Here is a 21,283-nt window from a genome sequence, read left to right as displayed (position 1 = left end):
TAAACTAAATCATGATAACAAATAGTAGGCATGAAATATACATTAAAAAGAAAGTTTCTATCCTTGAGATGAGACCATCATTGTTTATACCCGCTTAACTTCTTTAGATCATTATAAGATACAACTAAATTACATAAATGAATTGCATTAATACAAAATACCTTCTTATTTTCACATTACTTTTTAATCATATTTACCAAAAAATATGAACATGATTTAATTCAAGAGTTCATAGCAACCAAAAAAAATATATATATTTAAAAAAAAAGTTTTACAAAAAAAAAAAAAAAAGAGGGTCAACCGGTCTAACCTGGGTCAACCAAGTCACTGAGTCACCGGGTCTCGATCGGGTCAACCGGTCCAAACCGAGTTGACTGCAGAACCAGTCCAAATGACCGCTCGGACCAAGAAACCCACCGGGTCACCAAGACCCGGGTTGACCCGGCCAGTCCGAACCAATTTTTAAAACATTGATTTAAAGTAAGACTTTTTAAAAAAGGAGAGAAAGAAAATATGCTTTATTTGTTTAGATATTTATTATGTGGTTTATATTTTTGAAAAGTTTATTTACAAACTGTCGCTATAAATTTTAAAATTGTTTTGATTAGCAATAATTGTATCAATAAATCTTTTATTTACTTTATATTAAGTCATTAGCAAAAAAAAATGACGTAGTCATGTTTAAGCCTTTCAGAAATGAACTCATGGTAAGGAACTGGTGTTTATAAATCATGGTATGAAAATCAAAGTTTTACTGATGAAGATTGGGTCGGAAGAGATAGAATATCAACTTTTGGTTATTGCAATTTTATAGAAGGAAAAATCTTGCTAGATGGAAAAAGTATAAAGCAAACTATAATAAGAAGAAATAGTGCTCAAGCTGTTTTCAAATATGTAGCTCATAAAGTCTATGAAGTTATATGGATAAAAATGATCCCAGAGGAACTCATAATTCTAAGTCAATAATACATTCAAGTCTATTGTGACAAGTCTACCATTGCAATTGCTCACAATCCGATGTTATATGACAGAACCACATATACAGAAGTAGACAAATACTTTATCAAAGAAAAAAATGACAAAAGAGTAATATGCATGCCTTATGTTCCAACCAAATAACAAGTAGCAGATATATTCACCAAAAAAGTTATCCAATATACAGTTTAATCATTTAGTAAGTATTCAAATCAGTTTGAGAAGGAACGTTGAATAATCTTATCAATTTAATAGTAGATTCACAAGTTTATTGTACAAAATTACCGGATCTTTGTATTTTATCTTAGGCTTTCTCTTTGTTTACTCTCTAAATCACCCCTTCTATAGGAAATAGATCATAATAGTAACTTTCAAAGTTTTCTGAGGTAGAAATCATCAAAGACAAGTAAACAATTAAACTAATAATTGTGAGTTAACATAAAAGTAAATTAGTTATAACTTAGTTTATAAAAGAAACTAATATTTTGAAATAAACATAATTGTTAAGAAGACACATAACAAAAGAGTCACGAGTAAAAATCTTACGGGTTATTTGTCTTTGATTTTCCCCTTCTTCGAACGGTTGTTGATATGGAAGAGTTTTTTTCCCTTGATTTTCCCCCACCATTTGTCACAAATACAATCTCAAGCAAACAAGTAATTATTATATAAATAGATTAATTGCAAGTAATCATATATTGATGACTAGTTATTAGAACCCAGGCCAACCTTTATCGTAAAAAAAAAAAAAAAAAAAAAAAGAAAAAACCGATTGTCATTATCTTATAAAAATCTCCACTACAAGTCATTATTGTTTTCGCTCCCAGTTAAACTCTCCTGAAAATATTTTAGGGTTATATTTACATTATGTTGTATAAAATAAACAAGTTTTCTACACATATAAAATAGAGATATGTCCTATATTTATTTTTTCTCTCTCCTCTTAAATATGGGTCACACTTGTAATTTTATTTCTATAAAATGAGATAACTATTTTCCTACAACATAAGATAACTATAATCCATTATTTTAGAACTAAAATACATTTAAAGGTTTAACATTAAGTTGCTTTTTTTTTAGTAAGGGCTAAAATACATTTTTAACTGTATGCGTATCATTTAGTTTAATTTAATTCTCATAATTTTCTTAGCTAATTGTTACTGATAAAACATTGAGAAAAGTACACGAAATAATTACAAAACATACAAATTAAATTAAAAGTTTTTATCACATATAAAAACTATAATATGTAATATTCTAAATTATATGACATTCATTTTTATTTAATTCTTGTACTTCACTAATATATCTCTTACAAACGATTTTATAACAATAAGAAATAATGAAGACCAAATTAAAAATAATTATACATATAAAATTGAATTACAAAAAAATTTCCACTTGAGGATTAAATTACACGTAAATATCACATATAACAACCAAAAACATATTTTAACTACATTTTAGACTATTCGCAGCAACTGCAAGACAATCACCAAAAATATAAAACTCCATACAGTCTCCCAAACCAAATAAATACGAATATATGACAACAATTGAATTGAATTGTTCACTTGATCATATAGAAAATATATATATATTCAATTAACTTTTTGGTACTTGAAATATCCGTAAGTTAATTCCATTGAATTTGATGTTTCACTTTGGACTAACTTCGGTCGGAAAGTTTACTAGTTTAGAGTACTTACAAACCCCTTTTATAACAAAAACTCATCCCCACGCATGACCATTGGATACCCTGAAATTGTGTCAAACAAATTATCCATGCAGATGATCTAATTTCCTGCAAAGGGTCGTCAGTTTTTTGTTGCAAAAATAGTGTGACCAGACTTACTAAATATTTATTTTCCTTCCACACCTTGATAATTCAATTTAACAGTGAAGACCACTAAAAAAGAAAAATAGTGTGAATAAATAATAAAAACTAGATAAACAGGTACCCATGGAATATGGACCAAAAAGAGGGAAAACTAAAACTAAACATATGACCGCATTGCCACTCTTCAAATGTGTTAGAGAATAATATAAACTATTAAAAAGACCTTGTTTTGGATTGAAGCGATTCTTTACATGATATTAAAGCTTCAGTAACCACAAAGTCACAAGTTTAAGCTTGGTCACAAATTTAAGCTTTTGGGTTTAATTAGTTCTTCATAAAATGTATATACGGATAATCTAGGAGCATTAAATATCTATTATCATAATCTCTTCACTGTTGAAACTTCTGAAATCTGGTGACCTTTGGTCCCCGGTGGGAGGCTGGAAGCAATTGCTGTAACTCAAGAATAGATGAGCCCGCCCTGCACATAAGAAAATAACCATGATTAAGTTTTAATGTGCTCTATTAGCCTAGTGGCATCTGGGCCTAGCTTCCCTTAAAAAGCACCTCGTGAGGGGTTCAATCCCAAGTTGGTCTCTATTCTCATGCTCTGTCCACTTTTTGGCCCACTCCCCTGACCAGGTCCTACGAGTTAGGACCTCCATAGTAACAAAAATTAATTAAATATATAAACAAAGCCTTCGTATTCCTTCGTATCTTTATTTGGGTTCATCTACCACCGACTCCAATTAATTTGAGATAAAGGTGTGGTTGATATAAATAAAGCCTTTGTGACCAGAAGGTCCTAGCCCCCTCCTGTGTTTGAGTCTAAGAAACTTCTTTGCAAAAAAGTAAAGGTAAGAACTCATACAATTAACTCTTATCCCTCCTCTCACAAAGTTGGGAAACCTCCGTGCATTGAAGTTTGTCCTTTGTCCTTTATATAAATAAAGCCTTTCTCACGGTTTACCAATACAAATATATTTGGGAAAATACAATTTAGGATATACTACACAAAATATTTCTAATTGAAAATGGTGAACAAAACAAGTGGTTAACAATGAGGAAAGATGGCCAATATGTTGACATGACTAACCATTCATTTGGTTGGAAATTAAAATTCTACATTAAAATTCTTCCAATATAAAAGGGTAAAGCTGCATACAAGGATTGTCTTACCCCTACCATCGCTAATTGGAGTTTAATGGGAAGTGGTTTTATAATTCTTCCAAATTTCCAATATAATTTCAAAACAATGATAATTTTATACAAAGGAAAGCGGAAGTGCTTTCTATGGCAGAGATGAGCATATTAACTAAGCAAAAAAGATACAAATTTATGCCACAAAATTTCACTTAAACAACCCCTTTTGCTTGATCCATCAGAAGATTACTGGGATTTGCACCAGCCTTATGATGGATACGCAAAGCAATTTTCTGTGAATTCCAACAGCAAGAATAAAGTACACCAAAGAGTAGTACCTGAATATTGAGTCGGTCTAGATAATTTAACAGCAAAAAGAAAAAACCCCTCCAGAGATATTGATCATCAGACACATCTTCTGGAGTATGCATGGCTCAGAACTCCAGCTACCAGCAAAGCATCACATAAACTTGGTTAAAGAAGAGCAATGAAGATTACTCCAGTCAAAACCTCTAAAAGGCCTCTTGAACTATTAACTCCATGCCGCCATCTCAATTGATACACATTTCTGAACAAAGAAACACCATTGTTTGCACATGCTAAAGTAGATAATAGTAAATCAGTTCACTGACCCACTTACTATTGCTGTGACGCCTACATATAGCATAGGAAGTGCAGCCGAAATTTTTTGTACAAAAGGCTCTGATTCCCTGCTGTGAACAAATGTGAACTGATTCCCATGTGTTCAAACTGTCAGTAATTGCTCCCTGCTGATCGCAGAATATGTTCATCTTGTACTTATCTTTTTCTTAATATCCTCTATCAAACAGTTTGCGCTTGAAACATCATTTTCTGATGAACTTGTATACTTCTCAAGTTCTCTAGGGTCCTTGCAGTTCTTCAGCATGTCAGAAAATGCTTCAGCTTTCTGAATTATAGATTTTCTTCGTGCATATGCATCATCCCTATCTTCATTATAAGTGTTTGGCAAGTTGCTAGAATGGGGAACAGAAGACATCAAGCTGCAAAGTTTTTCAGCCATTTCATTCATACCTTTTTTCTTTAAGGCAGCATTCATTCTCTGGAAAGTGAGATACTGAGGAACTAAACCCCTCCGTATCATGTCCTCAAATTCCACAAAAGCCTCTTCCAACCTATGCATTTTGCAAAGCAAATGAACAAACATGGTACTCGTAGCCAAGTCCATGTCATATCCTTTATGCCTCATTTCCTTGCTAACTTGAACTGCCAAGTCTAACCTCTCCTCTTCACATAACATCTTCACCAGAAGATGGTAAGTTAGCCGATCTGGGGTATAACCAGATTCAATCATCTTGGTATACAAGTTCATCCCCTCCTCAATTTTTCCACATCTTGAAAAGTACCTAAAAAAGTAGTTATAGGTGGTGGGAGTAGGGACAAAACCCCTACTTATCATCATTTTCAGAATCTTACTTGCACCTACAAGATCTCCTGCCTTACAAAACCCCTTCACCAGAGAATTGTATGTTGATTCAGTGGGACCAATTTCTAAAACATGAAAACGCTCCATCATACCCAAAGCCTCTTTAAATCTCCCAGCTTCAGCCAATGCATCAACTATTGGGTTATACACAATTGCATTCGGTTCAATTCCTTCTCTGGCCATATCACCAACCATTTCAAGTGCCTTTTCAACACGGCGCATTCGACAATATCCTTCTACAAGTGTACCGTATGTCACAACACTCGGCCTCACATTCTCCTTCTTCATCTCTTCCCAAAGCCTCTCACCATGTTTTAGTTTCCTCGACCGAAACCATCCATTTAACATTATGTTATAAACCCGAATCGAAGGAACCCAACACAACTCCATCTCCTTTCTCTTAAGGAAATACTCTGAAGCTTCCCTTACAGACCCTTCTTTACAAAGTGAATCCATCAATATCTCAAATAAACTCATTTCCGAGCCAGAATCCACAATTGACTTACTCTTTCTAGCAAACTCAAATGTTCTAATTGCAGCTTTGGGCATACCTGAAAATTTTTAAATTAAAAAAAAAAAAAGTGCATTCCTCAATCCTCATTACATAAAGAAACAGAATAATTTTTAATAAAATTAACCACTTAATGCATTAGCAAAAATACACTGTTACTTGCGATATACCAAAATCAAATTGAACAATTTGAAAACCTAAATTGCAAAATGTGTCTCTGTTACCTGCACGCGCGTAGCGTCGAATCATGATAGCAAATGTACCAATGGAAACCAAGGTTTCTTCCTCGTCTCTATCGGTGTGATCGAGAATGAGAGTCCAAGCGGAGTCAAACTCCCTCGACTTGGCAAGAACGTTGACCATGGAGTCGAATAGCTTCGGGTCGGGTCTGAATCCGGGTCTCTTCTCGGCCCAGAGGAACAGCGAGTGCAGGAGCTTCGGGGACGAGCCGAAATGGTCGAACACAGTGCGCAGGAGAACCGGACCCGGTTCGATTCCGGACCGGTCGAGTTCGGCGTTGAGGACTGGGCCCGGAGAAATGGAAGGGTCGGTGAAGAGATTGGCAATAAGAGAGAAATCATTGCGCGAGAAGTCGGAGTCAGAGTCGGAGTCCGGATAAGAAGATTCGGATCCCGGGTTCGGGTTCGGGTTCTGAGTAGGTTTGGTGATTGATAGTGAGGGCCACTGGATGATTGGGTTTCCGGGCACGGATAGCCATGACGAAGAGGAAGACGGAGAAGAAGAGAAACGACGTCGTGAGAGTGAGATTGAAGGAATAAGGTTGGGTTTGAGGGTCAACACCCAAAAACGAAGGGAGAAGAGAATACGTCGAGATTTCTGAGAAAGCATTTGGTTTGGAAGCAGCGAAGCAAACGAAGGTAGCGTTTAACTCGTAACAGAAATTAAGGAGTTGTTTGGTATAAGTTTTCTATTTAGATTCCTAGGTAACTTCAAGTGGTATTTTCATCTTACCATGTTTGGTACAAGAGTACCATAAATTTAACCACCGAAATCATTTACCCAGGCATGATGAATCGTCTGCTAGGTTTTGGTGCTCGTTCATGGTCGAAAAAGGGGGGCGTCCCCCACCACTGAGGGGGAAGGAGGAAACATCAGAGAATCGAAGAAGGCGAAAAGCGAGGTGCTGTTAGATCAGGAAATGCACGACAGATCTCCGATTGTGGCACAATGGAGATTGAAACCGGTGACAGAGTCATGCGCTCTGAGGCTGAGGGGATGGAGACAGTGGTGGAACCGGTTGGGGAGGCGCGTAGGGATCCTCGTAGGCTGGTTTCATACAAGGATAAGCTTATCCAAGTTAATGGAGTTTGGGACGGGCTCCAGGCGAACGAAGATGATGATTGGCTGGCCCAGTGTAGAAGGGAGGAAGATGAGGAAAAAGGAGCTACGAGAGCTTACGAACAAATTGGGGAAGATGACCCCTTGAACCCGTACTTCCAATTTGACATTTTGGAGAAGCTGGAGCAGTGCAAGAGATGGCGTAATGCCCTGATCGTGAAGCTAATAGGTAAATGAATTGGGGCAAAATTTCTTTGGAATAGATCGCATAAACTGTGGCACCTCAATGGTGACTACAAAGTCTTAGATCTCTGGAGAATGATCACTACTTGGTCGAATTCGAGAAGGCGCAGGATTACCTATTCGTCCAGCAACAAAGTCCTTGGATAGTTGCTGACCATTACCTAGCAGTGGAGACCCAATTTTGACCCACATGATGATAGGGTGAAGAAATTGGCTGTCTGGCTTCGAATACCAGGAGTTTCTCGGGAGTTCTACACCTACAAAGATCTTTGGAGAATGGGCAACATGGTGGGGAAGACTCTCAGAATTGATGAAAGCTCTCTCAGGACAGGTGGTTTACATGAAGAGGTAACTGATAGAGGTAGGTTTGCCCGTATTTGCGTAGAAGTTGATTTGAGTAAAAGCCTGTTGTCCAAATTTCGAATTGGTCAAAGGCAATTGTTTATAGGTTATGAAGGATTACATCTTATTTGTTTCCTGTGTGGTTAATATGGCCACAGGAAAGACTATTGTTCGATTAATCATGTGAACATTAAGTCTGTGGAGGAGAATACAAGTGAGGGTACGCATGGTGAGCACCCTGCACAGTGTCATGGTGAAGGGGTTTTTACAGGTGAAGTGGAAAAGAGCCAGGAGGTAGATGGGTTTGGTACCTGGATGACGATACAGAGGAGGAATAATAAGAGGCCAGAAGCATAGCTAGGGTAAAGGAAAAGCTGGAAGTGAGCAGAATGGGCAGGGACAGAAGTCCAAGGTTTCGGGTTCCAGATTTGAATCCCTTGGGGATGAGGAGGAGAAGGAGACCCTTCAGCCTAGAAGGAGTGGAAATGTCTCAGCTGAGGCTAGTCAATTAAAAAGGAATCCAGAGAATAGAAAGAAGAAAGCCACTGCTGATAGAACTAGTCCAAAACAGGTACCTGTAGTCATTGAAAAGACCCCAGAGAAACAGATGATCCAGCCATCTATGTCACTAGACTCTGCCATGGTGCACGCTCAAAGGAGCTCAGGTAGGGAGGCTATCTTGGTGAGTAAATCCAGTATAAGACTGAAGCCTCAGGGGGGCAGCTCTCATGCAAGCAAAAAACTTGAATACTGGGCCAGAGTGTAGTCTACCCAAACACACTGACCCAGGACCAGGGGCTGTCTTACAACCAAATTTTAAAGAGATTCCCCCTGATGATAGTGGGAGAGGAAAGAATATCAGCCAGGAGGGTAGAGTGTCCATGATTCTGGATGATATTACTAATATGGAGGGAGATAAGAGAACCAATGGTGTGGTTTGACTGGTTATGCGGGTGTCTTTGGTTTATTAATTTTATCTTGATGATAGTTTGCACTTGGAACTGTAGAGGGGTAGGGAAAAAAGGTTTCTCTACTCTTGTTAAAGATCTGGTGGTTCAGAATAAAATTCAAGTTCTTGCTTTGCTTGAGACTAGAATCAGTGGGAAGAGAGCTGAAAATATTACTAGGAGATTGGGTTTTGATAGTTGTTTCAGGAGAGAAGCAGTTGGTTTTTCAGGGAGCATCTGGCTTCTTTGGAATAAAAGTGCTACTTGTGTTAGCATTTTAGAGGATAACCATCAATTTGTTCACACCAAGTTGAGTTGGGCAAGAGGAACACTTCACCTTTATTTATGGTAACCCCAGGAGGATGGAAAGAAGGGATCTCTGGGACAGTTTGAGGAGAATTAGCAATGGGGGAGTGAATAGATGGGCTGTTATGGGGGATTTTAACGTGTTACTTGAAGAAGGGGAGAAGCAGGGAGGATCAGGTTGTGTTGGGGGAGTACTGATGAATTTGCCTCTTGCCTGAGTGACTACAATCTTTTTGATTTGGGCTTTGCTGGCCCTAAATATACTTGGAAAATGGGCTGCCTCCAAGAAAGAATTGACAGATTAGTGGTTAATGAAGCTTGGCATCTGGGGTTTCCTAACAGGTCCATCACTCACCTTTTGTTTAATCGGTCGGATCATAGGCCCATTATCCTTAAGGATACCTCCTCTGTTGATCAAAACAAGGATCTAAAACCTTTTCGTTTTCTGGCTGCATGGCTGACTAATGATAGCTTTGGAGATGTGGTGAAGGGGTGTTGGCAGCATAATTCTGAGTGGATACCAGCAAAATCTAAGTTCCATTAGGATGCTACAACTTGGCACCAGAATAGCTTCAGGGCATGGCAGAATAAGAAATATCAAATCCAGCGAAGAATGAGGGGAATTGAGCTCCATCTTAGCAGGGGCCCTGTGAGGCTCTTGACAGATTACACAAAGACTTGTGGCAGAAATTAAATTCTATCTATGTTCAAGAGGAACTAACTTGGTTCGAACGTTCAAGATGCAATTGGTTGGCTTTCGGAGATAGGAACTCAAGGTTCTTCCACTCAGCTACCATTGCCCGAACAAGAAGAAATAAAGTAACAACATTGAGAAATGATGAAGGAGTTTGAGTGGAGGAGCCAGAGGAGCTCAAACTTTTAGCTATGAATTACTTCAAGAATCTGTATGTGAAGGAGGATCATAACTTACCCAAACTTTGTATTGGAGGTTTATTTCCTTCCTTGGATGAGAACCCTTGGAGAAATTTCGAAGCTACCCCAACTTCAGCTGAAATCAGAAGCACCATTTTTGGGATGCACCCTTTTAAAGCCACTGGAGTAGATGGGCTACATGTTGTATTCTTTCATTCCCAATGGGATATTGTGGGAAACTCAGTTTGCAACACCATTAAAGATATCTTTAAGGACCCGAAGAGAGTTGCAGGAATTAACCAAACCTTAATTTGTCTGATTCCCAAAGTAGAGAACCCTGAAGCTATAAGTCAATTCAGACCTATAAGCTTATGCAATGTCATCTACAAGGTGGTTACAAAAATTGTGGCCTCCCGTTTGAAAAATTATATGAGGGAGCTAATTATGCCAAATCAGTGCAGCTTTGTGAAAGGGAGGCATGCTTCGGATAATATTGTGATCAGCCAAGAGATATTCCACTCTATGAGAGCAAGGAAAAGAAAGAAAGGGTGGATGGCAATTAAGGTTGACCTGGAAAAGGCTTATGATAGAGTTAGCTGGGAGTTTCTCAGGGAGACCCTACAAGTGGCTGGATTTCCTAGTCCTATGGTGGATCTTATTATGGAGTGTGTGTCTTCTTCATCCATGAACTTGCTTTGGAATGGAGCCCAGACAAATGACTTCACACCCTCTAGAGGTATAAGATAGGGTGATCCTTTATCTCTCTATCTGTTTGTTTTGTGCATAGAAAGACTTGGTCAACTCATTAATGTGGCTGTGAATCAGAAGAATTGGAATCCTATTAAGCTGGGTAGAGGAGGTCCTCCTATTTCCCACCTGTTTTTCGCAGATGACCTCTTCTTGTTTGCAGAAGCTTCAGTAGACCAAGCCAGGCTAGTTTCAGACATTTTGAGTCATTTTTGTAATGCATCTGGGCAGAAGGTGAACAACAATAAGACAAGGTGTTTCTTTTCAAGAAATGTGAATCATGTGAAGAGAGGAGAACTATGTCAAATTCTGAATTTTGCTCCCACTGCTGACTTAGGCAAGTACTTGGGGATTCCTATACTTCATAAGAGGGTCAATAAAAATACCTTTAGGTATATAATTGACAAGACTAATAGCAAAAACAGTGCCTGGAAGGCAAAATCCTTGTCCATGGCAGGTAGGATTGTGCTCACTAAATCTGTCCTGGCTTCCTTACCATCATACTCCACGCAGATAGCACTTTTACCCCTTGGAACGTGTGATGAAGTGGAGAAGAAAATGAGGGGTTTCGTATGGGGATCCAGTCAAGAAGCTAGGAAAGTCCATGCTTTACCATGGAATACTCTATGCAAGGCAAAAGAGAAAGGTGGTCTTGGGATTAGGAGTTTGAGACTAACCAATAAAGCTTGCCTCATGAAAATTGGGCATAGAACTCTCACTCACAGAAATAATCTTTGGGTGCAAGTTTTGAAAAGTAAATATAAAATGGAGGATGGGTTGATGCCTTCGATCAAGAAAAAAAGTGGTTGCTCAAATTTATGGCTTGGTTTAGCTAGGGTGTGGCCCAAAATTTATGAAGGGTCAAGGATTCTAATAGGTAATGGAGTCAACAGTTATTTTTGGGAGGATAAATGGTTGCCCATTGGCCCTCTAAAGGACCACATTGTCTAGGACTTACCCCCTGGAACCCATACTGTTATGATAGCACAAATGGTGGATCAGCTTGGAGAATGGAAGTGGCAGGAGTTTGAGGATTTGCTGACCCAAGAAGCTTTGAACTGTATTGCAGGTACATGTCCCCCTCGGATGGATGATGGAGAAGATCAGGTGATTTGGGAGCAATCCCATGATGGTAATTTTTCCTTCAAGACAGCTTTGAACAGCCTTTGTATTGAAGATTCTCCTCAAGTTTAGCCCCACTGGAATTCAGTGTGGCAATGGGAGGGTCCTCCTCGAATCAAGATTTTCCTATGGCTTTTGCTTGGTGAAAATCTGCTCACTAACCTAAGGAGGTTTCAAAGGCATTTTTCTGATTCAAATACTTGCCCCAGATGTAACTCCTACCCTGAAAGCTGCAGTCATGTCATGAGGGAGTGTTCCTGGACTCAACGAATATGGAGACAATTCATCAGCAGGGAAAATTGGGCAGCTTTTCATAGCCAGAACCTGCAGAACTGGTTAGTATCCAACCTTTCACCTAAACTTAGCTTACTGGGAGGCTTTGAGGGCAGTACCTTGTTCGGGATTATATGCTGGCTCATATGGAGAAATATGAATAGTTTTGTTTTTTAAAATACAAACTCTACAATAGAGGAAATAATTAGATCTATTCGTACTTTCTTGCAAAAAAAATTGGAGGCAAGGAAACTGTATAGAGATACTGGGTTGCAAGTTGGACAGAAAGTGGAAACCCTTGTTCAGTGGGTACCTCCACCAGTTGGTTGGATCAAAATAAACACGGATGGGTCTGTTTGGAAGGAAATAGAAAGAGTGGGTGTGGAGGAGTCCTAAGGGATGAATCTGGGCACTGGATTATGGGATTTGCTAGAAACCTGGGAGCAGGAAGCTCTGTCAAAGCATAATTATGGGGTTTCTTACTGGGATTACAAACTGCTTGGAATATTGGGTATAGGAAGGTGATCAGCGAAGGGGACTCCCAAGTAGCTTTGGATATGATCCGGATTAGGTGTGATTCAAACCATCCATATGCAGGCCTGGTGAAAAAGATCAACCAGTTGAGAGAACGAGATTGGCTGGTGTCCTTTGTTCATACATACAGAGAGGGCAATTGAGTGGCTGACTGGCTGGCGGGGTACTCTCATTCCTTGAATTGGGAGACGATTTTGCTGGATACTCCTCCCCAAAGTTGTTTTGGGTTGTTGGGGAATGACTTTAGGGGAGTGGCTTGGCCACATGTAATTAGACAGCATTAGTTTTGTTTTTAATTCCTTTGTTTCCAAAAAAAAAAAAAAAAAACCAGAAGGAGGGTGGTATTTCTGGTTTAGAGGGGAAAGGAAGAAAAGCTTATTGGTCTTATACCTGATTGGTCCTCTTTTGCACAGGTTTTGCAACATCAAAAATAATAAAAATGCCCTTTTTCATAATTTACACACATTATCTCATCAATATTTTACTTCAACCAAACATAGATTTTGTAAATTTAAATCAACTTTCTCAGTAATATTTAACCCTACCAAACAATTTTTTTTTCACTTTTCTACCAAACTTATTTTCTCACTATTTCCCTAGTAATTGTATTTCCCTGGTAAAAAAAATATCTTCTCTACCAAACGCCTCTAATGGAAAGAGAGCAATACTCCAATACGACGAGTCGTTTTATCTCTCTTCCTATACCATATGGTGAGATTAAGCATTTGTTTCTTTTATTAGGAGAGACTATACCTAAATTTATATCCTCTTAAAATTTATTTATTTTTATCGTTAAATTAAAATTAAATTAATATTATAAAATAATATTAAGTGAAAATATTTAAAATTATTTTTATCCAATGATAAAGAAAATATTTATAAGAGATTATAACATAAAATAAATTATAAATATAATATTTTATATATATATGGGTTCGAGAAAAAAACAACACCCTTTTTACTGATATATTGATTGTCGTAATTTCATTTTTTTTTAATTAATGGGACCCACAAGTTTTTATTAGTACAAGAATAGATTTAATTTTTCCACTAACATAACATGTATAATTTCATATATATGGGGTAAATATTTTTACAGTCACTTTAAATAAGGTTATCTACCACTACTCCAAAAATTACGTCGTTTTGATTAATGAAGGGTGTTTCTGTAATTTAAGGTGAATTAATGAAGGATGTTTCCGTAATTTTGTTTATTTTTTTTATTATATGCATTTTACTAAAACACATTTCATTAATTCACCTAAAATTACATAAACACCTTTCATTAATCAAAACGACATAGTTTTTGGATAGATGTAAATAACTTTATCTAAAGTGGCTGTAGAAATATTTTTTTCATATATATATATATGGGAAATATAAAAATTAAGTGACTAAACCGTCCAGTGCACTAAGTTCTCCCGCGAGAACATAGTGCACTAAATATTATAATGGTATTCTCCCGGGAGAACATAGTTATAATATTTACTATAATTATGTTCTCGCGAGAGAATTAAGTGCACTGGACCAAATTTTATATCCTACACTCACTAAACCCTATATATATATATATATATATATATATATATATATAGAAAAAGTATTTCTACAGCCACTTTAGATAAGCTTGTCTACAGCTACCCTTTTTTAACTAAGTATGACCGGTAGGGGTGTTAACGAGCCGAGCTTTGGTCTTAACGGGCCGAGCCTTGGTCTTAACGGGCCGAGCCTGTGTTCAAATGTGTCAGACTGACCTTAGCCTGTTATCTGTTACGAATATAATATCAGCCTGTGGCCTAGCTCATTTACAAAAAATAAAAGCCTTGTTTAGCCTGTTTAAAAAAAATAAGACAACAAAAATTTATCCAAACAAAATATACAATTAACAGCACTAGTAATTCCATAAATATTCATAAATTTAATGTATATCCAAATAACATAATATAAAACAAAATCATTTAAAACGTCTGTTTAATTAATAAAATGGGATGAAATGAATTGAGAAGAGAGAGAGAGAGGGCTATCACAAGTAGTATAAAAAATAAAAAAATAAAAAAATAAATAATATATTAGGCAAGCTTGAGAGGCTCTAAGGCCGAGCTTTTGAATTGGAGCCTGATGCCTTTTTATTAAACGAGCTTTTATACAAGTCCAAGCCTGGGTCCAACAATCAATTTTAGACATGTAAGCTCAGGCTTTCACGAGCCGAGCCAAAGGCCCTTGGCTCATTTAGCACCCTTAATGACCGGTCATACTTAGTTATTACAATAAAGCTGTTCTTTTTTTCTCTTTCCTCGCTAACGTGGCGGAGAGAGAAAAAGCAATTTTAATGTATGACTTGGTTATAACAATAAAGCTGTTATTTTTTTCTCTTTCCTCGCTGACGTGGCGGAGAAAAAAAAGCAATTTTAATGTATAGTTATAACCATAAAGTTGTTCTTTTTTCTTTTTCCTCGCTGACATGGCGGAAAGAGAAAATACAATTTTAATGTATGACCGGTCATACTAAGTTAAAAAAAGATAGCTGTAGATAAGTTTATCTAAAGTGGCTGTAGAAATATTTTCTCTATGAGATAGGATATTCTTACACCGGTGTAATAGTTAGAAGTATTACACTCAACCTTGACCATTGATCCACTTGTATCTAATGACTAACATTACCAAAAAAGTTGAGCCTTTAGATATAAGTAGAATCAATGGACAAGAATGAAAGTGTAATTTAAGTGTAAAATGATCTTGACTCTTCCCTTATACATATATATATATATATATATATATATATATATAATATTAGGGTGTGCACAACTTGTCATAACTGAAAATAGAATGGCTTCCATGAATATATTCACCGCCATTACACTCACCGCCGACGGCCGGAATCCGGCCATTTATTTTCCCCGGCGGAGACCCAACTCGGTCCATTTCGCCATAAGTTCGCCGGAATCTCCACCGGAAATAGAGCTCGAGTTCATAGGGGTATCGTTTTTTTTTTTACTACCTTAAGTTTTTCTGTTATCTAATTGTACTTGTACTTTATTCTAATGTATTATAGCATTACAAATAATAATTGAACTTGAAATGAAAATGTGAAATTTGTTGCATTGCAGCCCGAACCGGGAAGTGATGGGTCGTATCCGGTGGATAAAGCTAAAGCAATAAGCGGAGAAAAGTTGTTGAGGAACATCATGTTGGATAAGAAGATCGACCTTTATGCCACCTATGTATGTTTCATACCACATGCTTCCTATCAAACCACAACCACTAACATGTTTTACTTTTACACCACTTTGTCAGCGTGCTACCTCGTTTTTCTATTTTTATTTATTTATTATTTTTATTGTTATTCGTTGCAAATTAATTTTGTTTGTTTCAACTTTCAACAGGGTAAGCTCATGAACTGTGGGGGAGGTGGTAGCTGCGGAACTTGCATCGTTGAGGTAGGAAATATGTTGTTGCCAAATAAATTTCCAGTAATCAATATCTCTTATATTAAAATTTGGAAAAAGTTCGTGAATGCCGCTGTGGTTTGCTTCAGAATCATCTATGCCCATGTGATTTTTATCACATATGCCACTGTGGTTTGTGAAAGAGTATATTTTTTATCACACATACCCCTGAGGTTTTTTATTTTTTACAAAGCACAGTGGCATATGCGATAAAAAAAATCTCAGGGACATAGGTGATTTTGAAGCAAACCACAAGGGTATTAGTGAAGTTTTCCCTTAAAATTTCACATTAATAACCTCTAAGGGCAGCTCAATTGGCAACTGAGCTCCCAAGAGTTTGCTTGAGTCAAGGTTCAAACTCTGCTTCAAGCAGATTCTTGAAAAATCTTTGGAGGTCAGAGGACATGCCTCTCTCCTCGAATGGGGATTAGTCTCATCCTTCCTCCGGTAGCGAAGCTCAATGCACCCGTTGTTCCAATGAGGGACTAGCCTTCAGGGCCGTACCCGGAGGGCAAGGTGACCGGAGGAGGTTGAATGGGGATACCTCCATGTTAATTACTAAAAAAAAAAAAAATCACATTAATGTATTAAAATATGTTGCATTAAACAGTGTGTTAGCGATCTATAAAATAAAATACTTTCTGTAAATAAATTTGTGAGAATTTTTTTTGGAACAATACTATTTTAATTTAAAAATTCAATTTAATTCACTTATAATCATATATATTGTGCATAATGTTGCCTGATTTATTATTCGTTTGATTGAAAATGAACTTTTTCTACTCTATAAATGTTACTGTTCTAAAAACACTCGAGTATAGGTCTAGTTTTGATTGAAGCATCGATATGAATATGTTGTCTTGGTCAATTAGCATAACACATACGCAGGAATGGATTTCTCATATGAATTTCGCACATGACAGAATATATTTTAATTTTAGATTTTCACAAAGTATGTACTCATATTAGTCTCTAATTGCAAGTAAATGTTGATTCTTCTGTTGCAGGTTATTGAAGGAAAGGATCTTTTAAATGAAAGAACAAATACTGAACTACGATATCTTAAGAAGGCATGACTCTCTTTCTTACATACACATGAACACTTTCCGTAGAATTTTGCTAATATTTGAGAGATGATCATTCCTAAAAAATATTAACACACCCCCACTCTAACTATAGGAAGCAACGTTGCAATGTTTTAAAAATTGAACGCAGATTAAATCGGCTAAACTTTCGAGTCATGGTTTGATTAGTTTAACCGATTAAATTTGTAATTGAACCTGATAATGTTTGATTGAACTGTGATTAGTTTGATTAGTCTGCTAATCCATTTTTTTAGAACATTGATTGGAAGTAGAAATCTGATAATCTCTTTGAAAGTCTTTTGATATCATGGTTCTTGAATTGAATGCACTTCCAACTTATCCACTTATCCGATGGAACAATGAAATGTAGGTGATTTACCCCCCCTTTATTTTGTAATACTTTCTTCTCAAAGAGTTCCTGCTATTATTTTAGGGTGATATGATGATAAATTTTGAAATTAAATATTCTTTTGAACTTTGGCTTTTCTAAACAGAAACCCGAATCTTGGAGGCTGGCTTGTCAAACTATTGTTGGAAACAAAGAAAACTGTGGCAAGGTATCTTTCAAAATAATGGTTCTTTCTACCCAGCTATTTTTTATTTTATTTTACTTTACTATATTAAGTGTTCTATGTGGTGTGAGAAGTGTTGGAGTATTCAAGTGTGATTAGTCCTATATTAGTTGGTAATGGACTAAGTGAAGTCTATATAAGTGGAAGAACTCATGAACCCAATGCCTTAAGGTTTTGGGTTAAGATGTGATGTCGGACCCACTTAATATTGTGGTATAGCTTAGCCCATTGGTGGTGATCCCCCGTCACGGAGAGCATATAGTATGATCATGATCTACTCTCAATTGATTATTTTTCAATTCTTTGATTTTATAATAATAATTTATTTTGATTGAATTAATGCCATATATATTTGATAAAGTTTAACAATAGGCTATCAAGTTGATTGCAATTGATTACCAGTAACAGTAGCATATATTACCTATATAAAGTCTACAAAAAGACCTTAATGACGAAGACAATTATAGCAAGGAGAAAGTGAAAATGCATATGCTTGTCTGTTTCACCTTAGAGCAAACGAAATGTAGTGACTAAGAATCTTTTTTCTATTTGTATAGCTGTAAAAAAGAATGAGCTATAAAAGTATTGAAAGCTCAAGTAATGATTAATTTCAAAATTAAGATTGGTTTTCTTTAAGTACAGTAGTTGTAGTGCATTTATATATTTGTTATAATGGGTTTTTAGGTGGTTGTTCAAAGGATTCCTCAGTGGAAGAAGCAATAGACCAAGCCAAGCAATAGACCTATTGATGCTTAGAAAGAAAAGCTCCATTATGTAACTCCTGGGTTTAACACAGTTGGAAGCATCATTGCAAATCACGTCATAAATTTATGGAGACTCTAGTTCTTAAAGTAAGCTTACAGATATCTATAATGTATAATTTCCCTTCAATGTTATGCAATGCTTGCCAATAAGTTATTTATTCTTTAGGGTACAAATCTTTGTGTAATGGTATGATATCATGTGTACGCGCTATGCAAACCAAGAGCCAAAATGCAAAGTATGTGAGCAAAGCATTCAGAAAAAAGAACATGGAAAACCAAAATGTTCTATATACCAAAAATATTTGTAATATTCTGTTCACTTTGATTCTGTTATCAAATTGACATCTTTCAACCAATTCTGTTATCACTAAGTGTGATAATGCGGGACGCATACCACTGGTGCCGCTGCCTTTGATTTTCTTAAAGTTATAAATTATAAATTCAATTCATTGTACCTCATATCAATGGAAGAGGAATGGGAGCGTTTGAAAGCTTAAGCATTTACTAAAATTTAAACCATTCTTAAATAAATACATTTTAATTTAAAAAAGAGTTATATTTACAATCTCTTTTCATTTATAATCTTTTACAATTAAATTTTAACAGTTGATTTATTATAATTTATTGAGTCATGTTTATTAATGAATTATTAATTTTTAATAAATTATAATTATTAAATTGACAAAAATTAATAATTAAGATTTATTTATAAAAGGTTGTAAGCGAAACGGGATTGTAAATATAACTTTCTTAATTTAATTTAATAAACAAGAAAAAATTATTAAAAAGAAAAAAGTAAGTGAAATAATTAAGAGACATACTTAACGTACAAGTTACTACTACAAAGAATTTTTTATTTATTTTTTTAAACGGAAGTTCTAGACCTCTAATTCAAGCTCCAAAACTTGTTTGGAAAATTCAAATTTACTGAATTGTGACTCCACTGCTTGAGACTTGAAAGATACGTTTCTAACATTGGTTTTACTTAACAAAAAGAGGGGGCAGAAAGGGGTTGCTTTGAAATTCTTGGCCCTTTTTTCGGTGGGGATAGAATTTCGGACCCTTTTCCTTGTCAGAACATACAGGGAAATTTCACAGGAGCCGCCTCACATTTGTCAAGCTAGAAATGGTGGTATTGGAATAATTAAGCCAACTATGATGTAATTACATCAAACAGTTTTATATTTACAAAAAAATTTGTTTACAAACTTTTATAAACAATAATATGTATTGCGAATAATACATGTTACATAGAATAATTTGTAAACCAAAAATTTGTAAATGTAACTTAACAAAATTATATAAATTAAGGAAAAAATATTTATCATTTTAAATGACACAACTTATATCCTTTCACTCTCACAAAGAGGTGGGACCCACACATTTATTTTTTTGTCAACTCTCTCTCCTCTTTTATCTATCTATTTCTCTCTCTTAAAATAACACAACTTTACATATTTTAAAATGATACACACTTTTTCCATAAATTAAACCTACAAAAAGGTGTGAGTCATCCAATATTATTGCGCTCACATGGCCCTTTGGCCCTTTGGGTCAGGCGGGCCTACAAGGGCCTACGGTCTTGCCTATATCAGGCCAGACTCAGCCTAGACAAATAGAACATGTTCGGGCTTTTAAGAAAGCCTGTTTAGAAAGCATGTTATAGGCTTCTTTTTACATGTCGGGCCTATAAGCCTATAGGCTGACCTACATCATATTATTTATTTTAAATAAAATAAAATAAAATTATTCGTAGTAGTACCAAATGGTGATAGCTCAATTGGTGCATGTGAGCTGGGTAGGTGGTGGAAGGACCTAGGTTCAATCTCCATCAATACCACCTTTGGTAGGGGCATAAGATCTATATCATTCTTTGCAGTAGCGTCAGAATCAACATTTAGTGTTGGAGGAAGAGTTATTGATGCTTATCGTTCTAGCTTGGCTGAATATACCATCCAAGCTTTAATATGTGGTGGAGATTGGCTACGTAATAAGTATAGCTTGAAGAAAAAACAAAAGGCACAAATTTAATATGTGGTGGAGATTGGCTACGTAATTACAGGTCAACGGGGCAAGCCAGGTTATTTGTTGTTTTTATAAATTGGTCAAGCTAGGCTAACAGTTAGACTCGTACTATGCTATCAGTTAGGCCAAATTAAAAAAAAAATTGGCATAAACTTGAACTTTTCAGGACAAAACTCGGTCCAATCCACTTTCACCCCCTAGTTAAGACCTTATAAAATGCATAGAGGACATATGGGGAGCAGGGAACTGAAGGGTACTCTTGTGTGGCGAGTCTATATTTTAAGGTCAATGTGTTTGTACTATCTTTGTTCCAACTATTTAAAGTAAGTTATTGTTGTTGTTGCGGTAGTTGAATCCACCTATTTCCAATGCCCTTGTGTTCGTCAAAAAAATTAAATTGTTGTTGTTTTAATAAATAATTATGAATATATAGCTGTTTCAAAACTATTTATGAATATATTGCAGTAATTTACGCCCAATTTGGGATGACTATTCATGCATAAGTTAGGCGTGACCTACGAGGCATTCACGCCTAAGTTAGACGTGACTTATCTGGTGTTAACTCATGGCACAAAAAAGTCATTAGTGGCCATAATTTGTGACTCAGGTGTTCAAATCAAATAATTTTTTTTTATTCCATATATGGTGAAAAATCATTTTTTTGCCACAGACACAAAACAGGAGTGGGTTCCATGTTAATATCTCTTTCTTCTTTATGGTTTCTCTCTCTCAATTGTTTGTGTCTGTGGCAGAAAAATAATTTCTACAACA

The 21,283-nt window shown here is 36.1% G+C and overlaps 2 protein-coding genes across 4 annotated transcripts; one reads left to right on the top strand and one right to left on the bottom strand.

Annotated features, from left to right (window-relative positions):
• Positions 1 to 3,070: 3,070 nt before the first annotated feature.
• Positions 3,071 to 6,788, bottom strand: LOC133303661 (pentatricopeptide repeat-containing protein At5g11310, mitochondrial). 3 transcript variants are annotated; one of them, XR_009750497.1, is made up of 4 exons: positions 6,159 to 6,788; positions 4,599 to 5,974; positions 4,297 to 4,526; positions 3,071 to 3,296 (listed from the first exon to the last, which is right to left on the bottom strand). XR_009750497.1 is itself a non-coding variant. In XM_061503607.1 (2 exons), exons 1-2 carry the CDS (start codon positions 6,781 to 6,783, stop codon positions 4,746 to 4,748), a joined length of 1,854 nt encoding a protein of 617 aa, XP_061359591.1. In that variant the 5' UTR covers positions 6,784 to 6,788; the 3' UTR covers positions 3,071 to 4,745. The 3 variants fall into 3 exon arrangements, 1 of the variants encoding a protein (XP_061359591.1); XR_009750496.1 differs by having other exon boundaries at positions 4,297 to 5,974; XM_061503607.1 differs by having other exon boundaries at positions 3,071 to 5,974.
• Positions 6,789 to 15,425: 8,637 nt separating this feature from the next.
• LOC133303665 (photosynthetic NDH subunit of subcomplex B 3, chloroplastic) lies at positions 15,426 to 18,698 on the top strand. Its single transcript, XM_061503613.1, has 6 exons — positions 15,426 to 15,596; positions 15,728 to 15,841; positions 16,004 to 16,057; positions 17,074 to 17,136; positions 17,646 to 17,708; positions 18,408 to 18,698. Exons 1-6 carry the CDS (start codon positions 15,447 to 15,449, stop codon positions 18,444 to 18,446), a joined length of 483 nt encoding a protein of 160 aa, XP_061359597.1. The 5' UTR covers positions 15,426 to 15,446; the 3' UTR covers positions 18,447 to 18,698.
• The last annotated feature ends 2,585 nt before the right edge of the window (positions 18,699 to 21,283 follow it).

Source organism: Gastrolobium bilobum, unplaced genomic scaffold (genome assembly GCF_033153095.1).
Source record: "Gastrolobium bilobum isolate Gb01-03AN ecotype WA unplaced genomic scaffold, APGP_CSIRO_Gbil_v1 utg522, whole genome shotgun sequence".
Taxonomy (NCBI): Eukaryota; Viridiplantae; Streptophyta; class Magnoliopsida; order Fabales; family Fabaceae; genus Gastrolobium; species Gastrolobium bilobum.
This window is presented reverse-complemented; position numbering and strand designations above follow the sequence as displayed.

What these genes read in the sequence shown, in the direction of transcription:
- LOC133303661 (XM_061503607.1), bottom strand. Translation starts at nt 6,783, where the DNA reads ATGCTTTCTCAGAAATCTCGACGTATTCTCTTCTCCCTTCGTTTTTGG. An exon ending in TCGACGCTACGCGCGTGCAG is followed by an intron (nt 5,975 to 6,158) that starts GTAACAGAGACA and finishes AAAAATTTTCAG; the next exon opens with GTATGCCCAAAGCTGCAATT.
- LOC133303665 (XM_061503613.1), top strand. Translation starts at nt 15,447, where the DNA reads ATGGCTTCCATGAATATATTCACCGCCATTACACTCACCGCCGACGGC. An exon ending in GCGGAACTTGCATCGTTGAG is followed by an intron (nt 16,058 to 17,073) that starts GTAGGAAATATG and finishes CTTCTGTTGCAG; the next exon opens with GTTATTGAAGGAAAGGATCT. An exon ending in AACTACGATATCTTAAGAAG is followed by an intron (nt 17,137 to 17,645) that starts GCATGACTCTCT and finishes TTTTCTAAACAG; the next exon opens with AAACCCGAATCTTGGAGGCT.